General features: G+C 41.2%; 2 protein-coding genes across 2 annotated transcripts in view; one reads left to right on the top strand and one right to left on the bottom strand.

The window, feature by feature from the left end:
- The window catches only part of LOC120484832 (protein NLRC3), a 35,637-nt gene extending 11,881 nt beyond the window's left edge, over positions 1 to 23,756 (top strand). The window contains exons 3-8 of the mRNA XM_089122474.1: positions 5,735 to 7,462; positions 8,095 to 8,166; positions 12,126 to 12,299; positions 17,937 to 18,110; positions 19,339 to 19,512; positions 23,279 to 23,756. Of these exons, the coding sequence (XP_088978600.1) occupies positions 5,735 to 7,462; positions 8,095 to 8,166; positions 12,126 to 12,299; positions 17,937 to 18,110; positions 19,339 to 19,512; positions 23,279 to 23,285 (2,329 nt within the window). The 3' untranslated portion in view covers positions 23,286 to 23,756. The remainder of the gene's footprint in view (positions 1 to 5,734; positions 7,463 to 8,094; positions 8,167 to 12,125; positions 12,300 to 17,936; positions 18,111 to 19,338; positions 19,513 to 23,278) is intronic.
- On the bottom strand, positions 20,860 to 22,125 carry LOC148997353 (E3 SUMO-protein ligase ZBED1-like). Its single transcript, XM_089122433.1, has 2 exons — positions 21,437 to 22,125; positions 20,860 to 21,242 (listed from the first exon to the last, which is right to left on the bottom strand). Exons 1-2 carry the CDS (start codon positions 22,047 to 22,049, stop codon positions 20,860 to 20,862), a joined length of 996 nt encoding a protein of 331 aa, XP_088978559.1. The 5' UTR covers positions 22,050 to 22,125.
- Positions 23,757 to 24,020: the final 264 nt, after the last annotated feature.

Genomic DNA, 24,020 nt, shown 5'->3' on the forward strand with positions numbered 1-24,020 from the left:
CCCACAAAATACGAAATTTTTCACCAGTCCTGACATGCGTGCCAAATTTGGTGAGTTTTTGAGCATGTTGCGGCCCCGAAAATGGCACTTACTTTGCAGAAAAAAGAAAAAAAAAAAAAAAAAAAATAACCCTAACAGTTTCAATAGGGTCCTCGCACTGTTAGTGCTCGGGCCCTAATAACCCTAACAGTTTCAATAGGGTCCTCGCACTGTTAGTGCTCGGGCCCTAATAATCCTAACAGTTTCAATAGGGTCCTCGCACTGTTAGTGCTCGGGCCCTAATAACCCTAACAGTTTCAATAGGGTCCTCGCACTGTTAGTGCTCGGGCCCTAATAAAATACAGTAAATTAAAACCATTTAGAATAAAATGAAGTGCAGTAACAGTCGGACGAACAGTGGCACAGTGCTCATTCAGTAAATGCACAGCTAAACAGATGTGTTTTGAGTCTGGATTTGAATGTGACTACTGTAGGAGCACACCTGATCTCTTCTGGAAGCTGGTTCCAGCTGTGGCTGGCATAATAACTAAAAGCAGACTCTCCATGCTTAGAGTGAACCCTTGGTATTTCTAGCTGATGTGATCCTAATGATCTGAGTGATCTGTTGGGTTTATATTCAGTGAGCATATCTGCAATATATTGAGGTCCTAACCCATTAAATGATTTATATACCAGTAATAATACTTTAAAGTCAATCCTAAATGTAACTGGGAGCCAGTGTAAAGACCTGAGGACTGGTGTGATGTGTTCATATTTTCTGGTCCTGCTCAGAATCCTGGCAGCAGCGTTCTGTATGAGCTGCAACTGTCTTATGGTCTTTTTGGGAAGGCCAGTGAGGAGGCCATTACAGTAATCCACCCTGCTGGTGATGAAAGCACGCACAAGTTTCTCTAAGTCTTGACTGGAAACAAAGCATCTAATTCTTGAAATATTTTTCAGATGATAGTATGCTGATTTAGTTATTGCTTTGACATGACTACTGAAACTAAGGTCTGACTCTAGAGACACACCAAGATTCCTGACTTGATTTTAGTTGTTAGACCCCTAGTGTCGAGGTATGCATTCACCTTGAGAACTTCATCTTTGTTTCCAAACGCAATAACTTCAGTTTTGTCTTTGTTTAACTGCAGAAAGTTTTGACACATCCAACTATTTACTTCATCAATGCATTGGCACAGGGAGTCAATGGGGCTGTAGTCGTTAGGCGATAGGGCTAAGTAGAGCTGTGTGTCGTCTGCATAGCTGTGGTAAGCGATTTGGTTCTTGTTCATTTTTTTGCTCATTGGGAGCATATACAGGTTGAATAGGAGTGGCGCAAGAATCGAGCCCTGAGGCACTCCGCAAGTCATGGATGTCCACTCAGACTTATGGTCTCCCATACTCACATAATAGCCTCTCCCTTCTAAGTATGACCTGAACCATTTTAGGACTATCCCAGAAAGCCCCACCCAGTTTCCCAGCCTGTCAAGAAGTATGTCGTGATCAACAGTGTCAAATGCAGCACTGAGGTCGAGTAGTACCAACACGGATAATTTGAGCACTGAGGTCGAGTAGTACCAACACGGATAATTTGCCTGTATTAGTATTTAAGCGAATATCGTTTATTATCTTTATGAGCGCTGTCTCTGTGCTGTGATGCGATCGGAAACCAGATTGAAAATTGTCAAAGTATTTATTTAAGCTTAAGAATTTGTTCAGCTGATTGAAGACAACCTTTTCAATGATCTTGCCTATGAAAGGAAGATTTGAGATCGGTCTATAATTACTTAAGATGGTCTTATCCAGATTGCTCTTTTTCAGGAGGGGCTTGACAACTGCCGTTCTCAGGGAGTTCGGAAAACTCCCAGAGCGAAGTGAGGCATTTACTACTTCTAGGAGATCTGCTTCTAAACAGTTTAACACAGTTTTGAAAAAAGATGTGGGAAGTGTGTCAAGGGCGCAGTTCAGGTTTCAGTTAGAAACATGAAATCCAGGTTGTATGTGGTTATTAAGTCATTGACTAGAAGTGATTTATTTTTAATGGAGCGGATGTTTAAAAGTGCTAACATTATAGTCTTACTTTTTGTCCCCACAGCAGTCTTAGTTTGGCGTGTAATAGGCACCAGATTAGATGGGTTTGCTGTACGGCTGTTGAAGGCCTTAGATTTTCTATCATGTAAATGAACAGCAATAGAGAAAGATTCAGGCACACTGGGTTCCCGCTTGTTCTGTAAACATTTGATAAAGTTATTGTTTTCATAGCGAGGACCCGAAGTATTTCATTTAGAGTTGGTATCAGTTGTTTTTGGTTCACCTCGAGCCGATGGGGGAGGCTGTGAGCCCTGCGCTGTGGCAGAGGCCGAAGAACTCTCGGAGGAGGAGGGAGAGGGCGAGCTGGGCCCACAGGCTTTGGTGGTTTTGGGGCCTGCTGTTTTTTGGTTGGTATCTGGGGGCTTGCAGTAGGGGTGTAACGGTACATGTATTCGTATTGAACCGTTTCGGTTCGAGGCTTCCGGTTCGGTACGCATACAAACCGAACGATTGCTTGGCACATTTTTCCTGCCGGCAAAATTCGTGCTGACGCGTCAACACAACGTTGCGCAACATCAAATGGCAAGCGTAATGAAAGCAGAACGAAACTGCGCTACTCGTGCTTCATGGATCGTTTATCAGTTCGGACCAGCAACATCTGTGCAGCGCGAGCCGATCTCAATCAAGCAACACTGTTACCACACCGCGCTAAGAGATCCGGTAAAGAAAACATTTGAATTCGCCACTGAGGTAATAACATCGCTGCGAGATCTAGTGAGAAGCATTCACATTTCTCCGTTATTAACCGTAGATCTCTATGACCCCGTTTACACCTGGTATTAAAATGCGATCTGTATCCAGATAAGTTATCCGGATAATAAAAAACGCATGTTAATGCAAGGTGTAAACGCGTTGTGATCGGATCTGCCTGACCACATCTGGAGGTAGTCTGGCTCGCATTGTGTCCGGATCTTTACTAGGTGTAAACGCAATCTGGTTGTTGAAACCACATATGTATATTTTACTCCTCCCAAAAATGCTAAAAAATAAACGAGTGAGAGCGTGTTATATAGGCTATGTCATGTTATAGCCTAGTCAGATGCGACACGCGACACGCATCACCGCAGATGAGCAGCTGAGCGTCTATTCAACGTGCAAACATCGCAAATAAAAGTGAAAGTAAGTCACAGACGCAGTTAACACATCTTCAAGTAAAGAAACGAAATTATCTTACCAGGCCTGTTGCCACTCTCTCTTATTGATGTCTCTGATTTGGAAATTAGCTGATGATCAATAAAATGCCGCTCAGATCTGTTGCTTTTGGTGGCGTGCAATCCAATAAATCTGCGTATAACGCAGGAGGTGAAGATCGGATTTATATCCGTTTTGCAAAAACACATTTATGTGGCCAGGTGTAAATGGAATCAGTACTTATTATCTGGATAACTTATCTGGATACAGATCGCATTTTAATACCAGGTGTAAATTAGATCAAACAGCGCTGTCATGGAAACCAGGAGAAACATTGTGCCGTGAATGAACTAGTACTTTACGTCCACAGACCAGCAACATTCACCATGGATTTAATATAGTAACACTAACTGGAACCAGTTTGGCTGGAATGGTGAAATGCTTTCAAGTACTTCACACATCTTTTTCCAGCACTTCAAAATTCAAATATTATATAAATAAACATATATTTAAATGTTATTTTTAATGTGATGACCAAAACATTATTTGTTCATCCTTCAAAGATGACCCCCATTTATAAACCTGAAAGTTTCAAGATCTAGGAAAACTCACACTTATTTAAAAATATTTTTTCTTTAAACAAATAGGAAATTTCTCTGACATTTCTTTCTTTTTGCTGTATCGAAAACGTACCGAACCGTGACTTTAAAACCGAGGTACGTACCGAACCGTGATTTTTGTGTACCGTTACACCCCTAGCTTGCAGCAAAAGAGTGGGACAGTTTGGTTCCAGCAGACACCAGTTGTTCCATTTTCTCTGAGAAGCACAGAAGTGGAGATGCTGGAGAGACGGATAACGTGTCAGGTGAGATGGGCTGTTGCTCTGGTGTTATTGGAGGGTGTAAAATGCTGTCCTGGTTTCCCTCGCTGTTTTCCAGAAAGTCGTCCTTGGGTGCTGAATCTGGGAGCAGTTCTGATATGTCACAGTCTGTCTGTGGTGAGCTCTGTGGGCAGGGCTCTGCTGAGATTGTATCCGTGAGCAGAGGTTGTTGTTGTGGCTGAGTGGGGTTATCATTGTCCTTGTGTGATGTGTCAGCAATATGTCCATTCAGGTGCTGAAGTGAAGTCCTGTGGTCATTCATACTGTGTCCAGGTGTGTGAGTGCCATTCAGGTTGAATGGATTGGCACACACAGCAGAAGGATGATGGAGGGAGAAGTAGATATTGTCCTTTAGTACTCTAGAACCAAGTTTGTTTGGGTGATGGCCATCCCGTTGAAACAGTTGCCTCTGACTCCAGAAAAGATTGAAGTTGTCAATAAAGTTCACTCCTTTTATGTTGCAGGTTTTTTGCAGCCATGTGTTGAGCCCAAGCAACCGTGAAAACCTGTTTGTTCCTCTTGCTGGGAGTGGTCCACTGATGAATGTTTCAACTTTCAGTCTTTTAAGTGTTTCAAAAAGTTAATTGAAATCCTTCTTAAGGAGTTCCGACTGCTCTTTATGAATATCATTTTTCCCCACATGAATGATGAGTCGATTTGCAGTCTTATGTTTCATCAGAATGTTCTGAAGTTCCCTATTTACATCAGAAGTTGTTGCTTGTGGAAGGTAGCATGTAGTTGTATCCCTGCTACTAATGTTTCTGATTATGGAGTCGCCCACTATCAGAGTCCTGGGCCCCGCTGTGCTCTGAGCTGAGTGCCGCTGTCTGCTCGACCTTGAGCGCCGGTTAGCATCAGCGTTAGCTACAGGCTGACTCAGTCTGTGTTCGATCACATTCGTCAAATTCAGGGATTCCTCATTCATTAATACTTCAAATCTGTTCTCAAGATGAATAGGCGGTGGTAGGAGACCAGTGGTTGCAATCCTTGTCAGAGTCATATCTGGGGTAGATGAAGCTACTGCTGAAATATGTGGTGCTCGTGACAATCTGATGTCTCGAGTGCCTTTGGGTCTCGCTCCCTGTTTGTGCCATCGATTTGTAAGTCGATCGGCTTGTTTCTCTACAGTCAGTATAGCCTGTTGAGGAGCACTAGATTCATGGGACTCACCGGCTGTGCGCTGAGGGCGTCCATGACTGAGCTCTGTTGTGCCTTCCGTCTGGTTTGTCGGTCCCGAATTTAACTTTGTTTCAAGAACTGCAATCCTTTGTAAAAGTCTGTGGCAGTTAGAGCAGCAAGTAGATTCCAGAAGAGGCATTTTCTTATCCTTATAAATGTAGGGAGTTGTGTTTTCTCTTCCCCGGAATGTAAGCAGTGAGAGGCTGGTAGAATAAAAGTGTGAAGTACTTTTTAAGTAATCCCAGCGTCTAAGCACTGTGCTGATTTGCTGAAGTTAAAATTAGGTGAAAAGGAGATAAAATTTATAAAAAATATTAAAGCGATAGAGCAAAGCACGGAGCAGTAAGCAGGAGCGTCCGAACGGTAGCTGAGCAGGAAGGGAAATAATTTTAGGTGTTGCAAACAAATAATGTTGTAATTTATGGTTATTTACTTCTCTGACTTGTGTAATAATGTGTTATTGTAATCTTCCAGCCATGACTCTAAAGCTGCTGAAGTCCTCAACACACTGAGATCAAATCTGAGACAGAAGTTTGAGTGTGTGTGTGAGGGAATATCAAAGCAGGGAAAGCCAACACTCCTGAATGAGATCTACACAGAGCTCTACATCACAGAGAGTGGAAGTGGAGAGATCAATAATGAGCATGAGGTGAGACAGATTGAGACACAGTCCAGGAGAGCAGAAACAGAGGACACACCGATCAAATGCAGTGACATCTTTAGACCTTTACCTGGACAAGACAAACCCATCAAAACTGTGCTGACAAAGGGAGTCGCTGGCATTGGAAAAACAGTCTCTGTGCAGAAGCTCATCCTGGACTGGGCTGAAGGGAAAGAGAATCAGGACGTCCAGCTCATATTTCCACTGGCTTTCAGAGAGCTCAACTTGATGAAGGACAAAACACTCAGTCTTTCAGATCTTCTTCATCGCTTCTTCCCTGAAAGCAGAGAAATGGCCATATCCAGTGATGAGTATAAAGTGCTGTTCATCTTTGATGGTCTGGATGAGTGTCGTCTGTCTCTGGATTTTCAGAGCGATGTGAGGTTGTGTGATGTGACTGAATCAGCCTCAGTGGACGAGCTGCTGACGAACCTCATTGTGGGGAATCTGCTTCCCTCGTCTCTCATCTGGATCACCTCCAGACCAGCAGCAGCGGATCTCGTCCCCTCTGAGTGTGTCCATCGAGTGACAGAGGTACGAGGCTTCAGTGACACACAGAAACAGGAATACTTCAGGAAGAGGATTCGTAAAAAGAGATTGGCTAAAAGAATTATCTCACACCTGAAGTCCTCAAGGAGCCTCTTTATTATGTGCCACATCCCAGTGTTCTGCTGGATCTCAGCCACTGTTCTAGAGGAGATGTGCAGTGAAGCAGAGAGACGAGAGATTCCCAAGACTCTCACTCAAATGTACACACACTTCCTGCTCATTCAGACCAACATCAAACATGAGAAGGACTATGAGAAGAAAGTGAAAGATGAAGACATGATCGTCAAACTGGGGGAACTGGCGTATCGGCAGCTTGTGAAAGGCAACCTGATCTTCTATGAGGAAGACCTGAGCGAGTGTGGCATTGATGTGGCAGAAGCATCAGTTTACTCAGGATTGTGCACTCAGATCTTCAGAGAGGAGTTGGGCTTGTGTCTGGGGAAAGTCTTCTGCTTTGTTCATCTGAGCATTCAGGAACATCTAGCAGCTCTATATGTGCATCTCTCCTTTATCAACAATAACATCAATGTGTTTGACCAGATTACCAAACCAACTAATGGAGGCAAAGTGTCCCTATCTGATCTCCATCAGAGAGCTGTGGATGAGGCTTTACACAGTAGAAATGGGCATCTGGACCTTTTCCTTCGTTTCCTTCTGGGTCTGTCAGTGGAGTCTAATCAGAGTCTCTTACAAGAACTAAAGACACAGACAGCAAACAGCTCTCACAACAATGAGGAAACAGTTGACTATATTAAAGAGAAGATCAGGGAGAATCCCTCTCCAGAGAAATACATCAATCTGTTTCACTGTCTGAATGAACTGGGCGATCTTTCTCTAGTCAACGAAGCTCAACCTCATGCGAGCCGTGGAGGATTACATGCTGTGAAACTCTCCTCGTCTCAGTGGTCAGCTTTAGTGTTTGTGTTGTTGTCCTCAGAGGAGACACTGAAGAGGTTTGACCTAAACGACTTTATTGGAGGCAGTAATGATGGGTAAGTAACACTGAGTGCAATCATTACAGTCTAAAACATTATGAAGAAAGAGAAACTCAGAGATCAGAGGTGTTTAAATCACGGGCTCAGACTGATTTCTGGGATATTGTCCATAATTTGCGGGTGTTTCTCAAACCGTGGCTGTGTCCTAGTAAGGCTGCATATCTCGACTGCCACGTCATCAAGCGCCTCTGAAGGCCGTCTCAGTTTGAAGGATCTTTTGAAGACAGACTTCATTTTGTGTCTTTAATTCAGATCATTTTGAAGGATGCATCAAGTGTGTTCTTCGTGTTCTTCAATCTCCCACAATCCTTTGCACACATTCCAGTTCATGTAGAAGAACTGCTGGAAAACGAGTCGGCACTGAGTTTATCTGAGTTCATTATGAAATGTTAGTGTTGTAGTGTAAATGTAGACTAATAGACCTTGACAAACGACATTGACAAGAAAAAGAGAAAATAAATCTGTGTTGCTGAATACGAGACTTCTACAGTTATAGATACTAAACAACTTTAACACACGTCCTTTATAAAGCAGTGTTTCATTAAAAAAAGTGTGTAATGTATTATTTATGATATGAATTATTGTTATTATTGTTAGCATTATTAATTAACTTGTTTATTTTCTATTAGTGTCCCACAAAACACAGGAGATGAAGTTCTTCAGAAGCTGATGCCTGTGGTTACAGCAACTAGATACGCTCTGTAAGTAACACTGAGAACAAGCATCACTGCTAAAACATTACAACAGTTCTTAAACATTATAAATTAATGGATTAACAAAGAATATTGCTACTTTTGAGAGAGATAGCTATTGGAGAGATAGATAATGAATTTAATGACTTTTATAGGCGATTTGATGCACAAGATTTTAATGAAATTAGTAGGGATTTTTATTTTAGTTTGAAAACAGAGGAATATCTGCACATTGATAAAGGTTCTGTTTTGAGGGTTTTACAAACCACCCAAAAACATAAAAGCCCTGGGCTTGATAAAGTCAGTGGGAGAGTTTTGAGGAGCTGTGCTGATCAGCTCTGTGATATCAGTCATTTCATTTTTCAGACCTCAGTGAAATTACAGAGAGTGCCTTCAGTGTGGAAATGTTTTACTACTACTACATACCCTGAACGTTCCCTCTGTTTGTGGAGCCGAAAGTTGAGCTTATCCGCTTACTCACCCTTAAACACACCCATTGGGTCTGTCACATACCCCGCTTTCTGGAATAATCCCTGGGTTTCTCCTTCTTGTCTTGCCCTCTGGATGTGTGTGTTTGGGCTGGTTTTCTGACCTCTGACCTTCTGCCTGTTTTAATGGACTATGACTTTTGATTGTGCTCTCAATAAACTGCGTTCGCTTCGTCAATTAAATCACAACACACACACACACACACGCACACACACACACTGCCTTTCAAAAGTTTTGCATCAGGAAGATTTTTAATGTTTTTAAAAGAAGTCTCTTCTGCTCACCAATGCTGTATTTGTTTGAAAACACTAGAAGAAAAGAAGAACATAGAAGAAAAACACTGTAATATTATAAAAAATTATGACAATTTAAAATAACTGTTTTCTATTTTAATATTCTTAAAAATGTAATTCAAAATGTAATTAAAAATGATATTCCTGTGATCAAAGTCTCAGCATTCATTACATTCTTCAGTGTCACATGATCCTTCAGAAATCATTATTATATTTAATTTTTAATTATATTTTGATGCTCAGAAAACTTTCATTATTATTATATGTTGAAAACAGTTGTGTACAATTGTTTTTCAGGATTCTTTGAGGTTATTCTTTACTATATATTCACATAGAAAAGAGCTGTTTTACATTGGAATATAATATTTCATAATATTACAGTTTTTTTAATTTATTTATTTTTTATTTTGTTTTTAAAAGAGCAAAACGCAAGTATCTGAGTTTTTGCAGAACTACGCCCCCTCTGGCGAAAAGCGAAACTGCGTGCGCGCTCGCACACACACACACACACACGCACGTTTTCACGAGCTGTTCATTACCAAAGGAGCATCAGCCGCACACTGTGCGGCACACATCTCTTGTTACAGTCATAATGAGGTAATAGAGTTATAAATCTGCAGGTCATTTATGAAAGGAAAGGCATTCGAGTAAATTACACACTGTGTGTGAGAGGGGAAAACAGGGGTAGTAGAAAACTTCGGTTTTTGTTTTCATCTATTTCCTTATTGAACTGTTTTATGTGCTTACTGTATGATTGTATAATTATGGAAACACGTTCATGAACAATACAAGTTATTACTTTGTATTGGACCCGTTTGAGCCCTAGAGCAGACCGGAGATCTCTCCGTTTGTTGAAAGCTTCCCGATGTTGACTCTCGTCTTATTCCGACGCCTGGCACTGGACAGTTTGCGTTGGGGTTGGAATGAACTAAAAGCCGGTCTCTTTGGGGCTGTTTACGCCTGGCCACTTCATGTTTTCTCAGATCGGATTGCTATCTGATTTTTATCAAAACGATTCCATTACACCTGCTCACATAAATGTGTTTTTGCTAAACGGATATAATCTGATCTTCAATTCCCGCGCTATAGGCTATAGGCTACAGAATTCATGAAGGGCACGTCACCGAAAGCAACAGATATGAGCTGCATTTTATTAATCATCGGCTAATTTCAAAATCAGCAAAGACAGCAATAAGAGAGATCGGCAACAGAACTGGTAAGATCATTTAATTTCTTTACTTTTAATGAAGATGGTAGTGTTAAGCGTCTGCGACTTACTTTCACTTTGATTTGCGATAGATTGCGGCGCGCTGGCTTTATGATGCTCAGTTGCTCATCTGAGGTGATGCGCGTCATCATATACGACTAAAATAACATGACATATAGCCTGCTTTCAACAACCCGATGCATTTACACTTGTCCAGTTTTGTCTGGAATACGGCCCAGACCACGTCCTCAAGTGATTTGAGCGATCGGATTCAAATCCGTCTCGAATGCGTTTCGGAGGGCATTAACACCCTGGTCTTTTAACGATCGAATAGCTATCCGATCACAGAAAACGCATGAAGTGGCCAGGTATAAACAGCCCCTTTGATTCCATCGTCTACTTTTGTGGAAAGTTGACTAAAGTTGTGTTGCTGGAGTTGTCTTCTCTGATACGGGGAATGGCGGCGAATACACTACCTGCCAGACATAGGCACATAGCCAGGCTCTTATTTATTTTACTGTACAGGATTATAGCCCATCAGCCCATCAGGCACCTCAGACTTATGATACATAAATCCATGAAGTACAGCATATGCCAATCTAACTGGCCATAAGAAATACTTCATATCTTAATATACAAGATCGCGAGCACTTACCATTGTCATGTGACTCGATTACATCATTTCCAAACTGTTGTGAAAAGTCATTCAAATAATGAGCGATCGCACAAGAAGCAAGATGTGTGTTTATTACGTAATTGTGTGTGTATTTGCCCAATCAAACGTCAGGAAGCGGGACACACTGACAGGCGGTTGTGTGTCTAATGTGCTTTAAATCATCAAGCACGTCCCGTTCCATATTGTTCATTTATCTGTGCTTCTCAATCACTCTAAAGTTTCAATAACTTTAAGCAATTTTCTCAGTGTTTACAAAACATTAAGCTCACTCACACACACACACACACACACACGCAAATAGACACTAGGCTGGGATGATGCACCTATCTGCTGATTTGATATTATCACGATATTTGGGTGCCGATACGATATGATATCTATTGTTGATTGTATGTATTGATGATTGTTTCTATCAAAATCTGACTTCCTCTATTTTGATCGCTAGACATCAGTGTTTAGATTTGTGCTTTACACTTTTATCCCATTACTTCTATTTAAGCTGTTTCATGACAACTCTTGCTGGGTCAGCGGCAGCGCCAACACAGATTTAAAATGTTGCGATATGATTTGGTCAAAGGTTTAATAGACAGAGGAACTGGAAGAAGATCATGTGTGTGTGTGTGTGTGTGTGTGTTTGAATGGAGATCACATTTTAAAGATGAATAGTGCAGATCTACTGTCTTATCGCTCTCTCTCAGCATATGAGTAGCGCAAGGGCTTTTCAGTGATTCAGTCTTACGCCGCTTCCACACGTCCACCAGAACAGGATATTACGACAATCATAGATAACGACACGTTTCATTGGCCAACTTCTGTCAACCTCGTCTGTAAGCAACAAAAAAAATGTAAAATAAGTAATTTTTAAAATATTTTTTACAAAAATAAAGCAATTCAATTTAACCACATAACTATCACAGTTTAACCAGAAAATTGTGATAGTTATGTGGATCGATTTTTTTTTTTTTTTTTTTTTTTTTTTTTTTTTTTTCTCCCAGTCCTAACACACACACATACACACGTTCTTTTAAATGTTTACAAATACAGTAAACACACACACACACACACCATTGGGTTTCCCTGTTTTATGGGGATTTTCCATAGAAATAATGATTTTTTTTAATTACTGTTTGAATTTTCCTTGCTTTTATGTTGTGATTATTGCCTTTTTTTGTAAAGCACTTTGAACTGCCATAGTGTATGAAATGTGCTATATAAATAAACTTGCCTTGCCTATGTTATTTATAGTTTAAGTGTTGTGTTTATCTCTGGATATAGGCTTAATGTGTGTCATTGTTCTCTACAGGTTGATTGAGTGTGGAGTCACAGATGAAGGTTGTGTTGCTCTGGCTTCAGCTCTGAGATCAAACCCCTCACACCTGAGAGAACTGATTCTGTCATATAATAAACTAGGAGACTCCGGAGTGAAGCAGCTTTCTGATGGACTGGCGAATCCTCACTGTAAACTGAAGAGGCTGGGGTAAGATCATCTCTACCATAAAGACTCTGAGTGAATAAGGATTAATATGTAGATAGTGTATACAATATATGTTTGGCGTAAGCCCCATCCGGTGGTTCAGCGACAGATTCCTGCTTGAACCGTCAGATCCTGCCGGCGGTAGAAGACAGCGGTGAGGAGTCTCCCTGAAGAGGAACATTTACATCTCACTATATTATTATCCCACAAAACACAGTGGCCCTCATTTATCAAAAGTGCGTACACCAAACGTCCAACGTTGGCGTACGGCACGCTCAAATCCTACACCAGCTCAGGAGGTGGTTTACGCATGTTTTGAGTTAGTGCGGAAATGCGCAGAGAAATTCCTAACACCACAAAACGCACTGATAAACTAAAAGATATGATGTATTATGACCCACTGTAAAAAAACAAAACGAAAAAAAAACAACAACATAGTAATTATTAGGGGTGGGTAGGGCTGTCGCGGTTATGGAATTTCCCTTGCTGTAATGTTGAGTGGCTCAATAGCGCGATATGCGGTATTACCGCCATTTATTTATTTATTTAATTATATGTTTTTGTTGCTATATAAATAATGTTTACGATGTGGACAAAAACGAGGACATTTTCAGTAACCAATGTAACCGAAACTAAACAGCGTCTACAGTATATGCGCATTGTAAGACTTTCACTCAGCGCGCATTTTGTTATGACAACGGACTTTGAGCGAGTCATTGAACCGTTCATTCAACGAACACGTTTAAAAAAGCTGATTCAACAAGATGTTATTTATTTTTAACTTTGAGATTCAACTTTTCAAGGCTCAGCTGAGCAGCAATGCGTCGCATAGGCAATGCTGAAGCCGATGCTTCACTTATTAGAGACCCATTGATTCAATGCGTGACTCACTGATTTTATTTCGGCTTCCTTGTGTTGTGGGATGCTGACCAGAGCTGCTGCTGACGCGGATTTATGGGAAAATACCCGTGAAGAGAACGTTAAAATGATGATGCGACAAATTTTTCGCTTCCCTTTGACACGACAAGCTTTTCACGACTTCAAAGACAGACGCAGGTAATTAGCCTTTCGCCGAGCCCCGCCCCCTTAGTTACTGTTGATACCTCCGTCAAACAAATGGTCAAACACGGGCAGCGCGACAGATTGCCATGACGGCAAAGGGTATTCCCGTGCGTGTCAGTGACCTTTTTTGGAGCAATACCTCCGCGATATCAAGCAAGATCGAAGCAAAAGGGGTTACGGTATGCGGTGGAGGGATTTATTCCAAATATAAAATTAAGAAATGAATGAGACATGACTACTATTGATGCTAATGCTTACCAGTCTCAAGAAAAATCAGAAAAACCCCATGACCATGCTAAGTTACCTCAAATGCAACCAGCACAGCCTTGAAGATTTTATAAACTGGTTCAGTGGCTAATTGTTTGGAGTTCGAAATATATAACTTGCGCTGCATATTGATTCATTTTGCCTCCGATACAGGAGTACACGTTCGCTTTAACAAGCAGGTTGTTCATTACCACAGCAACCGATTGCGTGTCATGCTCATGCTGAATGCGATTTTCGTGTTTAAAAAGTAACTAACGTTATGCATAAGAGACGGAAAGAGGCAGAGAACCATACGTTATTTAAGGTTATTTCTATTCGTTACGATATTGATATATGAACTGATGTTGTCATGTAAGCTTCATGCTTTCCCCGTTGCGAACGTCCTCTAAACTGTAAGTCTACGGTGCTGCACTGCTAACTTAGCTGACTGCTGCTCATTTTCCCAGAGAATATTATGGTATGTTAACAACCCTTTAGAAAATGTACAGTAAGTCCTTTGTGGATCCTCTTGATCTGCTTTCTCCGTGCTTCTTTGACTAATCTCAGTCGCACGCACGCTGCACGCGAGACGAGTTAACCATGTTCGACACATTTAACTGGAATTGGGGCGTCCACACTGTTTAATACATCTTTAGCACCGCTCGCGTTGTGTTTTGGGCTTTGGAAAGGGAAAAAACACAACTTCTCCAGACAATCTCTCGGGGTATCATGTGTCCGATTTACTAACGCCATGGGCGCACCGCTTACTGTTTGACGAAACAGCTCACACAGTAACGGTTGCTATGATGTGTGATTGGACAATGCCCATTTTGTGGGAGGGGCCGGCGAAAGATCAATTGCACGCGCAGCGCGTGATGCGCTCTGCCGATCTCTTTCATTCACTGTCTGTGTGAAGCCTGTAAGCTACACATCACCATGAAAAACAGTCTTGTTATCGTTATGAACTTGTTTAACATTCAATACACATGCATTAAGTTCAAAACAAGAAGGGTATAGCCTTATAAAAAAAAAACCGTGACTATCGCGGTTGCTGCGGTTACGTGCTATCCTCTGCGGTTGACTTGTCAGAAGCGCGGTACTACAATATTGCGGTTACCGCGACAGCCCTAGGGGTGGCCCGTTATCGGCGTTAACGTGCTGCGTTAACGTGAGACTCTTGTCGGGCGATAAAAAAATATATCGCCGTTAATCTATTTTCACAGTTGAGTTGGGAGCTGACCTATGGAGCTGACTACACCACGCAAGCTATGATGACTTTTACTTTGATATTTTAGCGCAGATAGTCGAATTGCACTGTAAGGGCCATTTAAAACCAATATATTGAAACGTCTGTTTATCCAGACGTTAGAAAAATATCAGAGATGCATTTTATATTTAACATGAGGGAAGTACACATCTGTAAAGGGGGTCGCACACTGAAAGAGAAGCGCAGCGCCGCGCCACGTTTATACCTGGCCACTTCATGCGTTTTCTCAGATTGGATTGCTATCTGATTTATCAAAACGATTTAATTTACAGCTGGTCACATACATGTGTTTTTGCAAAACGGATATAATCTGATCTTCAATTCCCGTGCTATATAGGCTACAGAATTCATGAAGTGCACGTCACCGAAAGCAACAGATATGAGCTGCATTTTATTGATCATCGGCTAATTTCAAAATCAGCAAAGACAGCAATAAGAGAGAGCGGGAACAGAACTGGTAAGATCAGTTCATTTCTTTACTTTTACTTATTGTAGTGTTAATCATCTGCGACTTACTTTCACTTTGATTTGTGATAGATTGCGGCGCATTGGCTTGATAGGCGCTCAGCTGCTCATCTGAGGTGATGTGTGTCGCAGCGCCGTCATATCTGACTAAAATAACATGACACATGGCTTATAACACGCTCTCACACGTTTATTTTTTAGCATTTTTGGGAGTAGTAACATTTACATATGTGGTTTTAACAACCAGATGCATTTCGTCTGGAATGCAGCCCAGACTACTTCCTGATGTGGTTTGAGTGATCGGATTCAAATCCGTCTCGAATGCGTTTCGGACGGCATTTACACCTGGGGCCTCATGTATAAACGTTGCGTACGCACAAAATGGGCATAGAAATATGCGTACGCATTTTTCCACACGCACATCGGGATTTATAAAAAATAAACTTGCCGTAAATAAGTGCGCACCGTAAGGATGCTCTTGACCGTGTGTACGCACTCTTTTAGAAGATTATGGGTTTTGGCGACACCGATGGTGAGCTGGAGTCAAATGTCTTTTTGCTTACTATTAGACAGAGAATCTAAAGAAAATTATACATCTACAGAAAGATAATACAAATATAATTTCACAAACCTATCATCACTTGAAGCAAACATCCATCCCTTCTTAAATGACCGCGCCAGCACGCGCGTTGGACCGTTTGGTGAAACTGACGCACATATAGCCTATAATCTAACGGCAGATGGAGTAAAACCGTAAATCTTCATTATGAGTGCAAATCATAAATACAGTCCATATTCACAATAATAGTTTAAATAAATAAAAGAATGGTTTAAACTATGTTTTCTGATATAAACATTTAGATTAAATATGCCATTCTCATTAATGGAGTTAAACTCTTAAACTACATGAAATCATTACTGAGAAGTTACAATATATATATATATATATATATATATATATATATTCAATAAATAGAAATATACCTATTTGTTGTGGATTCATTGCTTTTGAACACTTTTCTTCTGGCATGCTGTGTTTTAATGTTTTAACTAGAGATTGTCTGAGAGAACTGTTTCGTGCAAATAATGCACAACCATGTCTATCGCTTTCCATTAAAATATAAATCAATTAAAAATACTATTTGGCCAGTGGAAAAGATTGAGAAAAACTTTCTCTGAAATGTATTTAACACTATTTGATTTATTTATTCAAAAACAAGGCAAGGATATAGGCTACTAAAAATTTTTTTTTGTAATAATGTGACGGCACATCCGCATTTCATATTTTCCTAACGTCTTGTACCGTTAAACTTGGTATCACGTGGATGAATAATCATATGCAAATGATATGCAGATGAGGATATGCATATTTAAACTAGGCGTTGTAATCTCCATATATGGTTATTTCGGGGAGGAGACGCACATGCGCATAATCTCCCGCTGACTGGGATTTATAAAGTGAATTCTGCGCAGGTTCTGGCGTACGAACGGTTTTATAAATCTGAAAACTTTTGTGCGTACGCAAATTCTGCCTTATGTGCGTACACACACTTTAAGGATGAAATCTACGCAAAGTTTTATACATGAGGCCCCTGGTCTTTTCAAGATCGGATACAGAAAACGTATGAAGTGATTTCAGAGCATCCGTTAACTGAATGAATTGAGAATCTCACCTGAAAATCCAATAGGCTATGTGCACAACCGTAGTTTCGAACTTCCGCTTTTGTCAGAAGTTGGCGTATCAGTTTCCGGTCTACGACTGGTCATCCGCATCCACTAATAAACAAAGAAGATGAGTGCTGCTGTTGTACGAAAAAAAGAGTTCTAAAACACATCTAAGTTTCTCAGAACTGTAGTGGATCTAACGTCCGTTTCACACCCGTTTGCAGTGTGTGTTGCGGTGCAGGAGCGTGCTGTTAGTGCATTCACATATTATGATGCGTTTGCACAGTGAATAACTGATCCGCCGCTGTATGATTTGGTCAAAGGTTTAATAGACAGAGGAATTGGAAGAAGATCTTGTGTGTGTGTTTGAATGGAGATCACAGTATTTTAAAGATGAATCGTGCAGCTCTACTGTCTTATGTCTTATATTACGGCACTCATAGATAACGACACGTTTCATCCTCTGTTGTAGCAAGAGTGGCGAACTTCTGTCAAGCTCGTCTATAAGCAACGACAACAATAAAGCAATTTAATTTGAATCAATATCAATTCTGGAATAAAAAAAATCTATTTTAAAATCATAATCAAAAAAATTTAGATAGTTTGGTGAATAGTTTTTTTTTTCTCCCAGACCTAACACAGACACACACGTTCCTTAAAATGCTTAGAAATACATTATTAAACATGCTTTTATTTTGTCTATTTTCTATGCAAAGCTCTATGAATTGCTGATTCCTTTCTATGTAAAGCTTTTGAATTACTGTTTGAATTTTCCTTGCATTTATTTTGTGATTATTTCCTCTCTATGTAAAGCACTTTGAATTGCCATAGTTTAAATAATATATAAATAAACTTGCCTTGCCTGTGTTATTTATAGTTTAAGTGTTGTGTTTATCTCTGGATATGGGCTTAATGTGTGTCATTGTTCTCTACAGGTTGTGGGATTGTGGAGTCACAGATGAAGGTTGTGTTGCTCTGGCTTCAGCTCTGAGATCAAACCCCTTACACCTGAGAGAACTGAATCTGTCATATAATAAACTAGGAGACTCAGGAGTGAAGCAGCTTTCTGATCTACTGGCGAATCCTCACTGTAAACTGGAGACACTGTGGTAAGATCATACACAACTCTCACATTAAACTGTCACTGTGAATTCATAAAGTATAATCAAATGGAATAAAATTCAGGGAAATAACTATTATTACTAGGGGTGTAACGGTACATGTATTCGTATTGAACCGTTTTGGTTCGAGGCTTCCGGTTCGGTACGCATATAAACCGAACGATTGCTTGGAAAATTTTTCCTGCCGGCAAAATTTGTGCTGGCGCGGCCAACACAATGTTGCGCAACATGTAATGGCAAGCGAATGAAAGCAGAACGAAACTGCGCTACTCATTATGTGCTTCACGGATCGTTTATCAGTTCAGACCAGCAACATCTGTGCAGCGCGAGCCGATCTCGATCAAGCAACACTGTTAACAGACCGCGCTAAGAGATCCGGTAAGAGACCCTGGAGGAGGCAGACCCAGCCTTGGCACTGCTCTGTCCGGTACGGGCACTCCGTACTTATGTGGACAGAACGCTGTGTTTCAGGACCTCAGACCAGCTCTTTGTCTGTCATGGGGGGAGCCAGAAGGGAAGGGCTCTCTCTAAGCAGCGGCTGTCTCACTGGTAGTGGACACCATCGCTTTAGCTTACCAGCAGCAAGGTCGACCGTGCCCCCTTGGTGTGACGGCCCACTCCACTCGGAGTGTGGCTTCCTCTTGGGCTCTAGCGCATGGCGCCTCGCTAGCAGACATCTGCAGAGCTGCAGGCTGGGCGACACCTAACACATTCGCGAGATTCTATAACTTCAGAGTGGAGCCTGTGTCCTCTCTTGTACTCGCTCAACCGGCCAGTACTGGACCCGCTCAGGTGTCTTCGCTTGCTCGCCATTCCACTCCACGGACTGGATAAGTGCGATACTCCCTCAGCTGAGCCTTCTGTTGAAGCCCTGAGTCCTCCAGCACTTCTGACGCTGGCGCCAGAGTATTACTGGGTCGTCGGCTAGATGCCTCTGTGTGTACGGCTCCCTACGGTAGCTTTCAGATGTGTATTATCCACTGTAAGCCTCTCTGAGCATGTGTCTTCCCTTGGCAAGCCATCTGCCATTCCTGGAGCTAAGTTCTAGCCACCGGCAGGTTGACTCCAGTGATTCCCCCATATGAAGCCCCTCGGGCCATATGTGTATTCTTAAGTCCTCCCCTTGGGTAGGCATACCCCCCCCGGGTTTAAGTGTTGTTTAAGTGTTGTGTTTATCTCTGGATATAGGCTTAATGTGTGTCATTATTCTCTACAGGTTGATGGATTGTGGAGTCACAGATGAAGGTTGTGTTGCTCTGGCTTCAGCTCTGAGATCAAACCCCTCACACCTGAGAGATCTGAATCTGTCTGATAATAAACTAGGAGACTCAGGAGTGAAGCAGCTGGAGGATCTGAGGGATGATCCACATTATAAACTGGAGACACTAGAGTAAGAATAATTCTTAACGAATTTCATCATCAGATTTTCATTTAAAGTTTAAATGACTGTATTTCTTGCTAGAAATACAAGTAAAGGTTCTGGTTCAGTAACACTGTGTGTGCGTGTGTTTGTATGTATAGATATTGTGTCTGAGATCACCATATAATGAGTCTTAAATTCAGCTTCAGTTTCTGTCGGTCTCTGAACTTTAAACTGTTTAATATGAGTGTAATTCTGCTCATACTGTTGTGACTGATTGTGAGAATAATATGAATGTTATGTTCATCTTTTCCCCTTGAACTGTCTCTATAGGCATCTTTACACAGCCGAGTTAAGGCTGCTCTAAAGCGGCTCTGTGTCTGCTCAAAGTTCTGTGTAAAGACACAATGCCGCATAAAAGCAAACTGAGAATATGCCGGCCTGACCCGCCTCAGCCGCTAGTGTCAAAGATGACTCTGATATTGTTTTGGTTCAGTGTAAATGAGCGGGAACTTGTGCCGCTCTAAACTACGCCATTGTCATGACAACCAAACATGCGGCGCGACAGTCAAGAAGCGGAAGACAACACATATAGGCCGAGCTCCATATTGTTTTAGCCAAATTAAAACATGTCGGCCAACAAGAGACAATACAGTAAAAGTGTCCTGTACTCAAACCACAAACCAGCAAAAGATCAGAGTCGTCGACGTGTGTAATCATACACAAACACACACACACATGACATGCCTGACACGCTAATAAAACTGACGCCTGTCGTTTCTTTGCCGCGTTTTCTGTGTAAATGCATTTATGCCGCATCAGAGAAGCAATAAACATGCTGTGTAAATGCACATTTAGTGATTTTATGGCGCTTCAGATTTGGTTTCTGTGCCGCTTTTTCTGTGTAAAGACGCCTTATGTGTGTGATAATCTGAGATTTGGGTTGTTATTAACTAGGGGTGCAACGGATCAAAAAACTCACGGATCGGATCGTTCCTCGGATCAGTCACGGATCGGATCATTTTTCGGATCAGCAAAAAATTTAAAATAAAGACAAATAAACAAAAGTTTTGTCTTTTTTTTATTAACACTTTTAATAAACTTTTAATATTATTTTTAAACTATTAAAATAAAATATATAAAATCAACTTAAAGTGCACAAGGCATAATATCTTCTTTTTAACTTAATTAATGCAAAACTTAAAGTGCAACATAAAATGGCATAAAGACTTTCTTTAAACATGGACTAATGAACATTAATAAAAAAACAACTTAATGTGCAACAGAAGCACATAATCTTCCTTGAAATATGGATAATGAAAAAATCCTGTCCACATTATCAAAGAATAAAAGAAAGAAAGCAAAGCATATCTAAGCTTATAATTTCAAATTCTTTTTCAAAAAGACAAGGATGTCTACATTTTCTGGGGAGAGTGTGGACCTCTTTGCGGTCACTATGTCCCCTGCTGTTGAGAACACTCTCTCAGAAGGAACTGAAGAGCCTGGCACAGCGAGATAGCATCTTGCCATCTTGGCAATATGAGGGTATTTACACTCATTGCTTTTCCACCATGTCAGTGGATCATCATCTACTGTAATGCTGCTTGCTGCCAGGTAAGATGCCACCTCCTCTTTAATGATGTCAGCAGGAGTCTTGCTGTCCATGTCTTTGCTGGCAAAGGTCTCACCAAAAAGCTCAGCCATTGCCGACTTCTTTTGTGGAGGAGATGTATCCAAGTTTGCTCCTGTTGGCTCTGCAGCTTGACCCTGCAGAAAAAAAATAGTTGATTAATTATACCCATTATTTCTTTTTATTATTTATTTATGTTTCATAGACATGAAAAATGTGGCAATAACATTTAATGAAACAAAGCCATTATTACTGTGGGGGAAAAAACTATTTAGATTTAAATTTATCATTTTTAAATAATATTCTTTTTCTTTACCTCATCACAGTCTTCAGTGCCCAGACTGCTCACAATCTCAGTGGTGAGGTCACTGTATGTCCTCTGGCATAGGGCAGGGTCCATGTGAGACAGGGACTTGAACCTTGGATCCAGGGCAGTAGATCTATTAAGGTAGTCCTGCAGAGAAGGGGGTGAAGTGTATCTGGGCTTCAGGTCCTCTCTAATGGCAGCCTTGACATCTTGAGTAATGGTGCTGTCTTCCACACTTGGGGCCATTGATTGTAGAATTTTTGTTTTCAGCGGCAGGATCATTGACACAGATGGTGAAGTTTCAATGCTCAGCAGAGATGTAACGGTTTTGAGGGGTTTAAGCACCTGGATGACTTCCTCTGCCACTCTCATATCATCATCAGACAGGGTGATGTCTTTGACATTTTTTTTCAGGGTCTTCTCGGTCAATGCAGAGTAAATAGCTGCCTGCTGCTCCAGATAACGCTCCAACATATCATAAGTGGAGTTCCACCTTGTTGGGACATCATGTATGAGCTTATGAATAGGCAGCTTTAGCATTTCTTGCTTCGTCTTAAGCACATGAGCAGCTGTTGTGCTTCGGTGGAAGTAGGAAACCACCTTCCTAATCCTCCCAAGGAGGCGGTCCATCCTATTGACTGAGATTCCCTTCTGTGATGCCAAATTCACTACATGTGCAAAGCACCCTATCTGTGGGCCTAGTCCTGCCTCATTCACTGCATTTACTTGATTTTTAGCATTATCAGTTGTGACTGGGATATTAATACTGGGCCTCTTTAACTTCCATTCCTCCACTGCTTGTATCAGAACCTCCGCAAGATGAGTGCTCGTGTGACTCTCGTAGAGTGGGCGTGTCTGCAGCACCGGACTTCTCATCTGCCAGTCTGCAGTGATGAAGTGAGCGGTTATCGTCACATAGCTCTCCGTTCCCCTAGACGTCCACCCGTCTGTCGTGAGCGCAACAGAGGATGCTCGGGATAGTTCATCCACAACTTTTTTCTTTTCCTGCTCATAAAGATCTGGCACAATCTTTTCGCTAAAGTGGGTGCGCGATGGGATGTCGTAACGTGGCTCAAGCACTTTCAGCATGTGTTTGAAGCCCTCGTTTTGCACAACCGAATATGGCCTCATGTCTGCAGCTATAAACACACCGATAGCATTTGTAATGGCTTTAGCCCGGTCTGATTGTGCAACTAGGGGCTGCTTAAATGCCGCGGTAATAAGTGGTTGTTGAGCTGCCTTCGTTTTCACTCCTGTCAGTGAAACACCGGGGTGATGTCGCTTCAAATGCGTGGCCATGCTTGACGTGTTTCCACTGTCATATGGCTTTCTTGTGCCACAGTGCCTACACACCGTCTCGGTTTTATCCACTAACCTCTTTCCTTCATCATTATATTTGACGGGAAATCCAAAATGGTCCCATACAGGAGATTTAAATGACGCGGGGCGTTCAAGCTCCTCCGTTCCTCCGCTCGCCATGACGAAACTGAGTGGTGACTGAACATGCGCATTTTTTTTTTTTTTTCATAATCAATCCGCGGATCACGTGTGTGCCGAACCGAAGACATTGATCCGAACGGATCACGGATCAATGATGATCCGTTGCACCACTACTGATATTAAATCTGTAGTGAGTGTAATGATGATTTCTGCTGGTTCTGGATCAGCTGTCCGTTGTGTGAAAGTGACCTTTCATGTGCTTTTGATTTTGTAAAGTGACTTTGAGCATCAGATAGAAGCTATATTATCATGTTGGAGAAGGAATTAATATAGATTATCTAGTTAGTTTTCTGATGAAAAGATGTGACAGATGTAATATCTCATACTGCATATGTGACTGTGTGTGTGTTTTATTTTAGTTTATAGATGACAGTCTGATGTTCTGCTGATCATCTGATGGTGAATAAGGATCCACTACAGAGACTCACAGTCAACAGAATCAACAGAGACTGAAGATACAGTGACTTCACTGTTAGAAATTAAGACTTCATTTAGATTTCAACCATCCTCTGACAGACCTGATGAGGCGGCAGTGAAACACCTTTTATTTCACAGCAAATTACACTTTCTCATTCATAGATTAACCTTTTTATTTGTATAAACGCACAGTATAAACTCAAAAATGTAAATATAGATCCTGAATGTGTTTGTGTTGTACCAACAGAGGGAGACAAACACTAATGAAAGATTCATTTTTCATAATTATGAGAAGAAAAAACAGTTCAAGCTCATTTTTGGAAAACAATGGAAGGAAGCTTGAGTGTATAATCATGTTTTTAATAATAGCTGCATTACACGTGTATTAATGTATTAAAGGGGTCATATGATGTGTTTTCATGTTTTCTTTTTCTTTTGTGTGTTATGAAGCTGTTCAAGAGGCGTGAGCACATCTCTTGCCTGTATAAGATCTGCAAACATCCAAAGCTCAAAGTCTCTGAAAGACTGTCACTCGCGCCTCATAGATCATCTCTAGTCGGGGATGAAAAGCTGGAATAATGGAGGGATCTTGAATGCTTTTGTCCTGTGAAGTATTTAGTCTTTTAAAACACACACTGCGTCTCCACATAGTTGTGTGTTTGGTGGCCGCGTGTTAGCAAGTCT

This window comes from Pimephales promelas, chromosome 2 (assembly GCF_988280905.1).
Source record: "Pimephales promelas chromosome 2, fPimPro1.hap1.1, whole genome shotgun sequence".
Classification (NCBI taxonomy): Eukaryota; Metazoa; Chordata; class Actinopteri; order Cypriniformes; family Leuciscidae; genus Pimephales; species Pimephales promelas.

Excerpts from the sequence above, each read along its gene's own strand:
- LOC148997353 (XM_089122433.1), bottom strand. The coding sequence starts at position 22,049 with ATGGACCGCCTCCTTGGGAGGATTAGGAAGGTGGTTTCCTACTTCCAC. Across the intron at positions 21,243-21,436 it reads CAGTCTGGGCACTGAAGACT|CTGCAGAGCCAACAGGAGCA; the intron begins GTGATGAGGTAA and ends TGCAGGGTCAAG.